The 14123-nt window shown below is 44.3% G+C and overlaps 1 protein-coding gene and 1 pseudogene across 3 annotated transcripts in view; one reads left to right on the forward strand and one right to left on the reverse strand.

Moving 5' to 3' along the window:
* Positions 1-14123, reverse strand: part of Sdccag8 (serologically defined colon cancer antigen 8) — a 201260-nt gene that overhangs the window by 153683 nt on the left and 33454 nt on the right. For all 3 annotated transcript variants that reach the window (XR_003377060.1, XM_005348997.3, XM_026779834.1), the window contains exons 9-10: positions 12148-12286; positions 2161-2313 (exon numbers count right to left, since the gene is read on the reverse strand). Coding sequence is in view for 2 of the 3 variants with exons in the window: in XM_005348997.3 (XP_005349054.1) it covers positions 2161-2313; positions 12148-12286 (292 nt within the window). In the remaining variant the exon portion in view is untranslated. The remainder of the gene's footprint in view (positions 1-2160; positions 2314-12147; positions 12287-14123) is intronic.
* LOC106143821 lies at positions 11403-11964 on the forward strand (annotated as a pseudogene).

Here is a 14123-nt window from a genome sequence, read left to right on the forward strand (position 1 = left end):
CACACACACACACACACACACGATAGCCAATTCAAAGCTCCACATCCCTCCACACCTTCCCCAGTCGCTAGGATTCTAAATCCTGCCAATTCTTTGGACCTCAGCTAATACCACCTTCGCCCCGAGAACTCCCATGATCACTTGCAGATGGATCAGTTCTGAGCCTCTGCCTTAGTCCTGCCTTTCCAATGCCATGGGGCCCCTCTTTCCTTTCCTTGTATGTTATTCGTACTTCATTCAAAACTATATATTTGAGCATTTGCTAATGTGCCAACAATGAGGATATTGGTTTATAAATGCAGGGACTCACAGAAAGTTAGAGAAGGCAACAATCCCACAAGAATTTGCAATCAACTCAACTATGGGAACCCATGGAACAGAACTTAGTTTTGCTTTGGAGGCTCTGATGGAGGCTGTTTCAAGAACTTTGAAGGATCAAACAGAACAAAGACCTTCTCTGGATAGGAGACGAAGCCCACTCAAACCTTGCATAAAAACAAACAGCCAAGCGGTGATGACACATGCCTTTAATCCCAGCACTCGGGAGGCAGAGGCAGGTGGATCTCTGGGTTCAAGATTACCTGTTCTACAGAGTAAGTTCCAGAACAGCCAAGGCTACACAGAGAAATGCTATCATGAAAAACCAAACCAAACAAACAAAAGCAACAAAACAAACAAACAGGGCAGACTGGTCCTGGATGACTGGGGATGGGCAAGGATGTCAGTGTGGTAGGAACGCAAGGGGAAAAGTGAAGGGACATGAGGCTGAAGAGACAGGAAAAATGGTGGAGAGACTTTAGGTTTTGCTGTAGGTTTATCTGAGGCTGCAGGGAGATGAGAAGGTTTTTAAAGTACGAAACTGAGTTCACCACGGATCATCCCTGCTGGGGTTTAAAGAACAAGGAAGGGAGCTGATGTTGGTGGCAATAACACCACAGGGGCTGGAAGTGCCTGCCAACGAGGCTAAGAAAACAGGGCAGAGAGAAGGCAATCAAGGTGGTGGGATGGGTTTCTTTAACTTGGTGGCATTGAGGGGGAGGCAGCAGCCAAGGGACAACATGATGAACTGTTCCTACTGGGACAAGGAGAAAAAGGAATCAATACATCGATGAATTAAAGGCTGAGCAGTTCCCAGTTATCTAAATCTATACCTGTTAAACTCTAGAACTGTCTATACAGCTTTCTGGATGGATCTCTCATTGTTTTAGAGGCACACATCATCATCTCTCAAATCAAGGATATGGCTTCAAAGAAATTGCCCCAAAAGTACCTTGTAAGAAAAGAGAAACTGAAAATCTTAAAAGGAAGTACAACATGAGGGGGAGGGGGAGGGGGAGGAGGAGAGCACCCAGTGATGACACACTGTGATCCAGCGGCTACCAGTGATCTCCTGAATCCAAGATGTCACCCTCCCATGCCACACCTCACCCCAACATCATCTGCTGGCATATATTCTAGTTCTACTCCAACTTATTAACAAGGTGATTTCCCTCAAATATTCACATCATGACAACGCTGTCCAATATAAAGTCATTTCGTGGCTTAATGTCACATCTGAATGAAATTTCTAATACTCATGTAGATTTTAAGAGCATGGATGATTTATTCCCCCATATACTTCACACTTCATTCTCCACTATTCTTCCCAAGTCCCTCTGCCCCACCACCTGCCGGTTCTAAACCCCGACCATGCACAGAGGTTTCAGCTCCTAAGAGCTTGTATTTTTCTTGGACATGATACTTTCTTCCCCTGAACTCAATTCGCCCCCTGCCTATCCCTTCATCTTTCTCAGCCTCACTTCAAAATCCTCCTGACAAGAAGCCTTTCGCGACTGTCTAGGCTTGAGAGATTTGATCATTTATGAACACATCTGCTTGGTAGACATCTTTCCCTAAAGCCTGTACTTTAAGGGACAGCAGCATTGGTTCCGTGACTACATCCCCAGGGCCTCCAATCCATGTGCTGGAGCTGAGAGGTAGAAAGGGCTGCGCGGGGGGTTGCAGAAAGCAGCAGGAGGGCTGGATGAGGACTCAGGTGTGCAGGCCCCCACTCCAGGAACTCTGCTGCCCTCCCCGCCAGGACAGACTGAAACTGTGAGCCAAAGTCAGCCCTTCCCTCCCTACACTCCACCCCTCAGATGCAATCCCACGGCACAGTACCTTTGACTCTGCATCCTCCCTCTCCTTGGCTACTTCTTTTTTTATCATCTCCTTCTCAAAAGCCCGCTTCTCTAGCTGAGCGGCAAGTTCTTTTTCCAGTCTTTCTGTCTGCCTCTCCAGCTCACTCTTCAGCTGCTCGCACTGCATCAGAGCCTGGCGGACAGAGAATGAGAAGAGGCATCAGGAGTGAGAAATCACCAGCAAGAGGTCAGACAAGTACTCGCTCTTCTATGTTAGACAGTTCGGACCCACTGGGCAGTCCACCACCACGGACGGTCACAGCAGCATGCCACCCATGCCCACAGGTTTCCATGTCAGTTGAGGATAGTGGACTAGTCAGCTGGAGAGTTCTGCCGGCCCTGATGGTGGCCACAGAGCACTCAGAATCTGAAAAATGAGTTCAGAAAGGCCAAGTGCCTTGGTATGTGTCATTATGTGGTGCTAGTACTTCATGGAAAACATACTAATATCTCACGTCCTTCTCATCCAAAGTATTTTCATTCTTTAAATGACATGTAGAAAATTTAAGGCAGATGTTGAAAACTATATTTTATTATATGCAGGCATCTATTAACACTATTTTAGTAAAGCTTCCTTAATATAACTAAGAATTAGTTCACTCCCCTTAAACACAGATTGTTGCCTCCTGTTATCAGGATGAACATCTTTCAGCAGCAGTAAAAGTTCATAATTGAAAAAAATCACAATTTTCCTTTGTTCAAAATTGCCCACAATGTTTTCCAGAAATAAAAACTCTCCTACTTCCTTTCCATTATCTACAATGTCCAGCAATGAAATGGAACTTCAAATCACCATACAAAAACCCAACATAGTTACGCTGCTCTGGTGTCTGTCTTCTGATTACTGTTTGTGTCTGGCACCGACAGCACCAGCCCCACAGAGCGCCCAAGTTGTATAAGTTGGATGGTCACAGCTGTTGACAATGGAGATGGAAATGGTCTTGATGCACACTGTAAGGCTTTATTATGGTTATACTGCTCTTTGCTAAAAGCTAACTCTAGACCGAAAATATCTAGGATCTGTGAACTCTTCTCCCTTTATCTAGAAGACATTCACCTTCAGGTCTTTATTCTGGAACGTGTCTGCTATCCTAAAGTATGACAGCCAATTTCACACATGTCTGGTTAACCAAAACAAACACAATTCTGATTTTAGAAGGTTCATCAACAGAGTTAGTCCCAAGCTAAAGACTAGAGGAATGCCTCAGACTAAATAAATTTAAAACTGATTATAAAAAATGAAAAGCATATTTTTTCATAACTAAATCCCTTGGAGGCTAAAATACTAGGAATGCTGAATTCTGTGCTTCAAAATACAATTATCAGTGAAAATTACTTTCCATTAATCTAGTGAAATCAAACGACAAACCTGCAACTTTTCCCTTCGTAATGAAACTACTGGTATAAGAAAATAAAATGAATATATCAGAAGAAATTCCCACCTGGACAACAACTTAGGCTAAGAACAACTGAGAAAGCAGCCCAACCCAGACAGCAAGAGTGGAAAGAAGAATCCAGTCAGCATAGAACAGGAGGAGAGGCCAAGCCACAGGCTGGTTCGGTGGAAAACACAGAACGCAGCTGTAAGTCACATGAGCACACGGTGCTGACCGCTGCTGGTGGCTGGCCTTCTGCCAGCTGCCAGCAAGGGAGTGGTGGGGACAAGAGGAGCACTGAGGTTACAAACCAGTTATGATATCATTGGGTATGTAATCAATAGTCACACATTTTAAATAGCTTTCATTTTTATTTACTTTTAATTTATTTTGACATTTATACCTGGTTATAATGAGAAAAGCCATGGATTTAGTAACACTTGGAAATAAAAAAATTAGTAATGTGTGTGTACACGTATGTAGTGAACATATACACATATATGTGCATGTGTAAGCCAGAGTCCTCCTCAACCTCTTCTCTACCTTAATTTTAGAAACAGGGTTTCCCACTGAGCCTGCAGCTCACCAATTAGACTGGCTGGCTGTCATGTCCTAGAAAGCCCCGTCTCCCCCCACACACACACGCCCCCACCTCTGCCCCCAGCACTGAGAGGACAGGAGCACACACCTATCTGGCTTTGATCAGGGCACTGGAATGCAAACTCTGGTCTTAATGCTTGAGCAGCAATCACTTTACCCTCTCTGGTCAGGGAGTTTGGAGCCCCTGAGATGTAAAACTGTCTCTTTTTCCATTGGACCTCACCTGTGGCTAAGGGGTTCCTACACATGCTACTTAACCCCAATACTTACAAAACTATTGCAGGATGCCGGTCCTTGTCATTCAAGGGTTCCCATTTATTTCTCTCCACGAGGAAACTAAATCCTCAAAGCTAGGTCACAACTAGGGTGATGTCTCCAAGTGCGACCCGCACTCATTTTCCCTGGGGTATCTGGGGAGATGGGTTCTTACCCGAGAGAAATGGCTGTCAGCCTTGAGAATGGGAGAAATTGTGTGTATCCACACCAGCAAATTCAACTCAAGACTTTTCCTTTGCAGCTATTCCGTGCTGTCCCCATCAATACTCATTTCAAAACGTAATTTATTGGACTCAGTATTTCTAATTCTAGTTTTAGTAAGTCAAAGGTAACTAACTATTACTGTCATAAAGAAGTCAAACATTTTTTAAAACAAAAATGATATCTGTCAATTAAGGCTTCAAATCAGGAAACCTATTGAATGACATCTCTGATTCCCTTCCCAACTGCTACGAATAGTTTCCTAGAAATTCCAGTGAAAAACTCATGAATAATAAATAAGATATTATGAGGATTTACTGCTCACTGTTATTGAACATAAATTTTGAAACATGAATATGAATTTATTTTTATGAAACAAGACCATTAAATAAAAATGATTATCAACATACTTGAGCTTCTTACTTATAAATAAAACAATATATTGCTTTGAATTTATAAATAACTTGTTTACCAGAAACGCATCCATAAATCTACACTGAGACTATTCACAAAGGCGTGCACCAGCGACCATGTTCTGAAAAAAGCATCATTATATAATTTCACACTTACATAAGCCTAGATGTTATAGGTCATGTGACTACCTGACGCAATCAAGAAACACTCTAAATACGGAATGCATAAAGCTACTGCTGGTGCAATACTACACTCTGCTTCACAGTGAGATACATACATATATGTATATGGGATACATCCTCAGATAACGGTAATAGAACAAATACATAAACTAATAACAGTTGTTTTTATTACTGATGCCTACATATCATATATAACTGTATATGCTACATTTTAATGCAACAGTAAGCTTGCTTATCCCAATACTACCACAAACATGCCTGTTAATATTACCATTTCAGGAGACAGGAATTCGTCACCTCTCAAGATCTCCCGGGGCCTCTGTCCTGTGCGTAGTCTGTCTTTGTCCAAAGGCACTGACAGCTTGGTTTTGTTTTGCAGCAGACGATGTGCTGAGAGGAGGAGCTTACTTCCATGCCTGTAGCTGGAGCCCAGTGCTCAAAGCTTTTCTGATAAGTTTTTTCCACTCCAAGTGGGCCAGGCTTTTTTGAGGGGGCCACCAACCAGCTCCCAAATCATGACACGGAGACTTATTATTAGTTTTGAATGCTCTGTCTAGCTTTGTCAGGTTTCTGGCTAATTCTTTTAACTCAAATTAATCTGTTTCTCTTCGTCTACCTTCTACCTTGGGGCTTATTACCTTTCTCACTTCTTCTCTGTGTGTAGTACTTTCCTGCCATCTCTGTGTCTGGCTGGCTGGCATCTCTCTTGTTCTCTCTTCCTTCCCCTCCTCTCTCAAGCCTAGGTTTCTCCTCCTATTTAGTCTCTCTGCCTGACAGCCCCACCTATCCTTTCTCCTGCCTACCTATTGGGCATTAGCTTTTTATTAAACCAATCAGGTGCCTTAGGCAGGCAAGGTGAAACAGATGCAACACATCCTTACATAATTAAACAGATGCAGCATAAAAAAGTAATACACCTTTACACACTTAAAGTAATATTCTGCGCATAAACAAATGCAACACATCTTTACAGAGTTAAACAAATATTCCACAACATCCAAGTTTCTTAATTATGCTTTTTTGATTATAAGACACAGAATAATGGAGAAAATCAAAACAAACAAACCAACCAACACTTATTTAACCTACTATGTTGACATTTTTCTCACCTCTGCTGTGCCCAGTCCATTTCCCGAAGCCTGTGCCTCGGTACAGCGCTCAGCCGCTGCACTGGGAGGACAGTCAGCCAGGCTGGAGGCTCGTTAACTTTTACAGCTGTTTCTTGGAGTTTCATCAGTCCAGTACTACAAACCCTCTGCCATTCACTTTTCTTTTTAAGAACTATCTCCAGTTGCACTAATGTGTGCTTTCCAGTACAACCTTTCACTGCACTTGCTCCGCATCAGAGGCCTTCTAAGTGGCTGGCACAGCACCAATCCGCTATCCCCAGGAAGAAATTTTAAGGGGTTCTTAGCACTTGGGTGTTTTCAAATATGAAATAATTTGCCCAGATCACAGATGTATAAAGTGGAAGAGTAGAGATTTGATGAACTGTAGTTTCACACCATTACCTGAAAACGACTTTAAGGCCTTCTGATCAGATATTTGTTTTCTTATAAACACTATGGGTATTTTCAGTCACTACAAATGTAAACAATGCAATAAAGCGATGTCTTTTACCTGGCATGCAATACAAATAACGCCCACTAGATGGCAACAAACACCAAGAAACTAAGAAACATATAACTCCTGCCTTGTATTAAAAATATCCATGCTCACTATCTTTTAAGACTCCCCAAAAGAAAACTTCCTATGTCTTATCAGAACTTTAGGTAAATGCTCCTAGGCTTGCACCACATCGTGTCAGCAGCCTTTGCCTCCATTCCTGTCAATTGAGTGAAAATGCAGATTCACAGTATGCAATGCCTCAGTGCGCCTTCTCCCTCCCTCCTTCCTTATTCTTCTCCGTATCATACACCCTGACTGCAGTTTCCCCGCCCTCCAGTCTTCCCAGTTCTCCCCCTCCCCCGGCCACCACCCCTCTCCTGCCAATCCACTCCTCTTCTGGCTCCCTTCAGAAAGGACAGGACCCCGAGGGATATCCACCAAACAGGGCATAACAAGGTACAAGACTAGGCATGAACCCTCATATCAAGGCTGGGTCAGCAGGCTGAAAAAGGTCCCACGAGCAGGCAAAAGAGTCAGAGACATCCCATTCCCACTGTAAGAGCCCCACAAAAACATCAAGCTTGAAAGACCCTCAGAGAGGACCTTTTTCTCCAATGAAGTCCCCAGAACCAGGACACTCCGAGTCCAGACCACAGGATGCAATTAGCAAAAGGTTTATTGAGTAAACACAGGTACCTGCGGGCGGCAAAGTCTTTCAGAGGACTTGCGCGCCTGCCAACTGGAGGGCGGGCTTTTTATAGGGAAGAGCAAAAAGCAAGTTTACAGAAGCAAAAGCGTGGTTATCGGAATGAGGAGGGGGCATGACTGTTCCTATCTTATAGATATCCTGTTTTGCAGTCAACCTGCTTTGTTGATGTCCTATCTTATTGACATCCTGCCCTGCAGTCTTCCTATCTCATAGACATCCTGCTCTCTCAAGCACATAGGATGTTCTTACGAGAGCAGGCTGGCTGCTGATCCGGAGATTTTTTTTTTTTTTATTTTAAGCAAACAGGACGTTCCCCCAGGAGCATGCTAGCTGCGGGTTTTGAGGAGGGGGTCTGTAGGGTCTTTTAAAGCTAACAACCATAACATATATGCAGGGGACCTAGAGCAAATCCATCATGGCTCCAAAATTGCTGCTTCAGTTTTTTCAGCCCTGTTTAGTTGATTCTGGGGGCATGTTCTCCTGGTGTCCTTGATTTCTCTGGCTCCTACAATTTTTCCTCCCCCACTTCCACGAGGTTCCCAAAGCTCCAAGGGTAGAGACCTGATGAAAATCTCCAGTTCTGGCTGTCTCCCTGCCTCATGTTTGCTGTGGGCCTCTGCATCTGCCCCATTAGCTGCTCCCAGAGCAGCCTCTCTGATGACAACTGGGCTAGCTCATTCTTAACTGTTACATTTCAAAAGGCATTAATTATTTAATATCACATTTATAGCTAAAATTATTAATTTCTCTTCAACAAACATTAGTCGTGCAATGAATATGCAAATGGCATGTGAGAAAAACAGGGCTAGACATAATAGTCTTTCAAACAGCTAGAAAAAGTCACCACGACTTTATGTAACAACACTGTGGGTCAGAGAGGCAGAGATTAATTCAAACAAGAAGCAGGGGAGTTTCTACAAAGACTGCCACCTGAATTGAGCCTCCTCTGACAGACGTGTTTGTCACATAGGAGCACAAAGCAATTGGTGCTGGCCCAGTGGACCCATGAAAATGCTGAGTCATAACTCACGGTCTTCGTTGTCTGAGTGTGGGGAGAGGTGACTCCAGGACAGTCGGAGAGCAGCTGGACTGAAGCCTCTGAAAGGCCATTAGGGATCAGTACATTCGATATGGGAGTTCCCTCAGTGGGGGTGTTTACAATTCAGGAACACTAAGACAATGCAAAGGACAGGCTGGAACAGGGAGATGCCCAAGAGAAAGCAACCAGGAGGCTACTGTCACAGTTTGCACACATGGCGGAAGGGCACAGAAAAACCACAAAGGTAGAGGAGGTGAAAGGTGGGCACAGCCGAACAGGGAACTCTGCAGAGAAACAGCATGGGGAATGAGAAAGTCACGGTCGGGGTGGGGCAACACTGGAGGGATTTTCAGGACTGTCGTCTAGGAAGATGGATGGCATTACTCAGCAGACAGTGGACGGAAGAGAAGTGGGAGAGAAAAGCTTGGCTGTGTGGAAGACACTGGCAGCGTAGGTCTAGGAGCAGCAAGAAAAGAAGCTCCAGGGAGCAGTGACAGGGAAAGCCTCAGGCAGGGGTGTTCAAGGACATGAGTGAAGGAGGACTGAAGCCCAGGAGATCGGGCATTAGAGAAGGAGATGATAAAGAAAGAAGTAGCCAAGGAGGGGAGGATGCAGAGTCAAAGGTACCATGCTAGACACTCTCCCACAGTCGTGGATTGCATCTGAGGGGTGGAGTGTGATGAGGGAAGGAAGGGCTGGCTTTGGCTCACAGTTTCAGTCTGTCCTGGCGGAGAGGGCAGCAGAGTTCCTGGAGTGGAAACATGCCACGGAGGCTCCTTGTATCTTGATAGATGCATGGGGTCAGACGTGGGGCCAGACTGAACCATGCAGAGCTTGTCCATGGTGACCCCAGAGTCCCACAGCTTCCTCAAACAAAGCCACCAGCTAGGGACCAAGTTTTGAAATGCATGAGCATTATAGGGACATTCCAGCTCAAACCAGAACAGGCAGTGGAGCCTTAACAAAGGTACATTTGACGGCACTGCAGGGAGGAGCAGTTCTCAGCTGAGACAAACTTGGCCAGTGAGAAATTGTGAGTTTCATGAAGGGAAAAAGAAAGCCTTCCAGAAACTATGACTTGACTGAAAGCCAGGGGTAGAAGACGGGACAGGGTCCTGTTTTCTAGTCTGGGCACCATAGTGGACTAGGTGCTTTTCAGTGAGAAACAGACAGGATGGATGGTAGGTACAATGAGTGCCGTTTGAGGCCAGAAAATTCATATTTAGGTGAGAAGGAAAATCCCAGCTGGAAACAAGGAGAATGGCAGTCAGAAGGAGAGGCTGAAGTGAAGGCCGGGAAGACAGGAAGTGAGCAAGACTGGGTGCAGAGGACCAGGAGGAAAGGCTTTGGCTGGCGACAGTTTCAGATTTTATGATCTTGGTTTGTGTGACACACAGAGAGAAAAGAATCAGGAGTTATGGGGACTGGCGTGGCTGCTGTCCCATATATTAAAAGGATCCCGAAACCTTCAGGAGCAATGGCTGGAGACGATCAGAGAGAGGAGGGGTCAGAAGCCAAAGCTCCTCAGTGTCCAGGAACATCTAGAGTCAGCTCCCACTGGGGAAGGGTAGAGAAACTGTGATGAATACAGTAAATCTAAGCCCTCCAGCAGAGGCCCTGGGGACAAAGGAAAAGTCAGGAGAGCTGGACTCTCATGATGTCCAGACCAGCTGAGTTGAGAAGAGAAGCAACATGTGAGGGAGATGGGTCACAAGTGGACCCATCTGGAAAGGAAATCAGCAAAGGGTGAGGGTCAACCAGCCTGGGAATATTCCAGAGGACCTAAGAGGGAAATGGATAGGCGATGGCTGTGATGGCCCTCAATACAGAATCAATCAGCTCTGATTTATAACATTTTCATAAAACACGGATGGAACTACATATTGAGTGCCCCTTTCTCCAAGGTGCCTGGTTAGAGGGCTTTCAAATTTTACATTCTTCATACGTTGCAGTGTGTGTAGTTTGAATGTGACTGGCCCCCATAATCTCAATGGGACTGGGACTATTAGGAGGTGTGACTTTGTTGGAGGAAGTATGTCACTGTGGGGGAGGGATTTGAGGTTTCCTATGCTCAAGATACCATCCAGTGTTTCAGTCAAGTTCCTTTGCCTGCAAGATATTGGACTCAGCTACCTCTCCAGTACACGTCTGCCTGCATGCCCGCCATGCTCCCTGCCATAATGATAATGGACTAAACCTTTGAAACTGTAAGTGAGCCATGCTAGCTAAGTGCTTCCATTTATAAGAGTTGCGTGGTCATGGTGTCTTCACAGAAAGAAAATCCTAACTAAGACACAGTTCTGTATAGAGTTTACTAGATGAGCACACATATGCCAAAACCACACATCTAAAATGTCAAGTATTAAACACTTGAAGTATGATGGCCAGTAACACATCAAAGGGAAATACAGAACCACAACCATCAATCAATAGTAACCTTCAGTTATTCAAAGTGTCTAGAACACTGGTCACTTAGTGTGAACTATTATTTTATTACTATGGCCAGGTACAACTAATTCAGCTCACAATGAATCTAAGTTACATCAAAAGATGCTACTGGACACACACGTGTGATTAACACTGGCATATTTCGATGTCCCAACAGTTCCTACTTACATAGAGGAGGAACATTTGCCTTTAGTCAAACAGGAACATAGATACACAAGTGAGTTGGTGCTGAGACTGTCCCAGCCCTGAAGGCACTCAGGAAACAAGCAGAATAAGCACACCAAAGCACTTCCCATATTGTTCTATGATCTCTGAATAGCAACAGGACAGACATATTTGCAGAGGAATAAGAATTCTCCAAATAGAGCTTTCGGCCGCGGTAGCCATCTTTCAGTAACTCGCCAAAATGACAAACACAAAGGGAAAGAGGAGGGGCACTCGCTATATGTTCTCTAGGCCCTTTAGGAAACATGGAGTTGTTCCTTTGGCCACGTACATGCGAATCTACAAAAAGGGCGATATTGTAGACATCAAGGGAATGGGCACTGTTCAAAAAGGAATGCCCCATAAATGTTACCATGGCAAAACCGGAAGAGTCTACAATGTCACCCAGCATGCTGTGGGCATCATTGTAAACAAGCAAGTTAAGGGCAAGATTCTTGCCAAGAGAATTAATGTGCAGATTGAACACATCAAGCACTCGAAGAGCAGAGACAGCTTCCTGAAGCGGGTGAAGAAGAACGACCAGAAGAAAAAGGAAGCCAAAGAGAAGGGCATCTGGGTTCAGCTGAAGCGCCAGCCTGCTCCACCCAGAGAAGCACACTTCGTGAGGACTAACGGGAAGGAGCCTGAGCTGCTGGAGCCCATTCCCTATGAATTCATGGCCTGATGTACAAAAAGAAATAAAAGACCTGGACTAAAAGGTTTTTTTTAAAGTTGAAAAAAAAAAAGAATTCTCCAAATAGAAAGTTTGCTTAATTTAGAGAAGTCAACAGTTGTGAACCGGCATCTGTCTTGTGTGTTTGAAATTAATTTAGCTATTAAAATAATCAAAGAAACATGCATGGGGAAACAGTGGCTGTGTATTATGCCCATTTCCAGCCATTACACTTGCCTTGGTCTTTTCAAAGCTGGCCTCCTCGGTCATCTGCACAGCCTGCTTCACCTGTTTGTAGGCACTTGTCTCTCTCTGCTGCACTTCTGCCAAGCTGCTCCGCACAGAAACTAGCGCAGACATTAAGTCATCCCTCTCTCTGTCAGCACAAGAAGAAGAACACCCACATGAGAAGTGACCATGTGATAGTGCACTCAAAGTCAGAAGAAAGGAAAGCATTCGTGTGTATCAGAAGAACTGCTACGGAGGGCCTGCCCAGCACGGATTACAGCACGGCCCAGAGAATGACCCTCTGTCCTCCCTCAGCGAGTGGCAGGCAGAGCGGCCTGAAAGGCTGAGGCGCTCATGGCGGGACCACAGCTGCTCGGGACAATCAGCTTCTGTGGAAAGGGCTGGCACATGTGTGACCACCATGCAAAGCCTCAGAAAGAGCAAATGACAGAGGAAAAGGAAGTGGAGGAGCTGGGAAAAGAAACCACATTCAGAAGACTGTGCTGCACATCAAAGGACGCCTCTCAAAGGAGTCCAGGGAAAGATTTACAGTTTCTGAAGAGGAACCAGGGTCTGCCTCCTTGGCAGGGCGGGATGCAGAGGCAGTGCAGGACCGCTACTCCTGCTTGCCCGAACGAATACAAACCCGTCCTTCTGCATCTTTCTCACGGGCCTCATAGTTTTGCTTCCCTTCCAGTTAAATTCTCTCCGCTAGTTATGAACAAACCTGTAGTCTGCTCACTTGTTCTTTACACTTCAGTGGGCAGGCACCATGGGACCCTCAAGCCCTCCACTCAAGTTTAACAAAATCTTGGCCCCTGGTTTTGATCCTGAGCAAGCTTTACCCACTCCTAAACAAGTTTCAGATGTACACTAAGATAAGCTGCTTATTGGGGGCAACATTAAGCAGAATACTAATTATGACGCATGTAAAATAGTAGGATCCAGCTTCACAGGTTAAATAAACTCCAGATCTAATTCTCAGGATACTTTGGAACTTATCATTGTATAAAAAACTCCAGTAGAGGGGGCTGCAAAGACCTGGGTTCAGCAACTCCACTAAGTGGCTCACAACGCTGTAGGTTTGGTTCCTCCCTTGGGATCCAATGCCTTCTACCCGCCACAGTCATCGTGTGCATGTGGTACACACACAGGCAAGCTGGCACATATATATGTAAAATAAAAATAAAATTTAAAAAATTACATGTTCAGTGAGCCAAAGAGAAAGATAAGGTGGTCTGTTTTCTACATATACAAAGCAGAATGCAAAGCCTGCTGGACTGTACAAATGCCCTCCTGTACGTTGTCAAGATGACCAGCTATCCAGGGAGGTACCAAAACCACTAAAATCAAAGCTCACAGTTTGCTTGCCACTGCCAGATTCCAAACTGTCAGAGAAGAAACAACTGGGATTAAAAAGAAAACCAAACATTAATTTAGAAGATTGCAAACACTGAGTCTGAATGCCCTTCTAAACTAACCAATAATTCCTTTTAACAAATCTCCCAAAGACAAGAATTTAAACTATTTGTGGTTATTTGGAAAACAGTAATATTTTAAGAAACATGGAATGCTGAACACATTCATAAAAGCCCTTTTTGTTAAAAAAAATTGTTACAAACAGCATGAAATTCATAGAATTATGATGAGCTTCCCTTTAGAGCTTCCTGGTTTGTTTGAAATTGATGGAAATTACTCAGTTTTTATTCTAAATGAAATAAAAAAACAGTTAATTATTCTGATTGAATATTATGAAGCACAATAATTATGTGGAAAGTGGAAGACTCAAAAGCAGATTAAATTATTCTAAAGTAAAAGATAAATTGAATGCAAGCAAAGTAAAATTTGTGCTTTGTTAGGAGCCAATTTTCTCCTAAAATCATTGCAGGAACCATCACCCTAGGGGAGTCTGCAGAGAACCCCACACCCCTAATTGTGTTAGGAATCGTTCTATTGACAGAGCCTACCCCACACCCAAATTGGCT

This window comes from Microtus ochrogaster, chromosome 6, assembly GCF_000317375.1.
Source record: "Microtus ochrogaster isolate Prairie Vole_2 chromosome 6, MicOch1.0, whole genome shotgun sequence".
NCBI classification, from domain to species: domain Eukaryota; kingdom Metazoa; phylum Chordata; class Mammalia; order Rodentia; family Cricetidae; genus Microtus; species Microtus ochrogaster.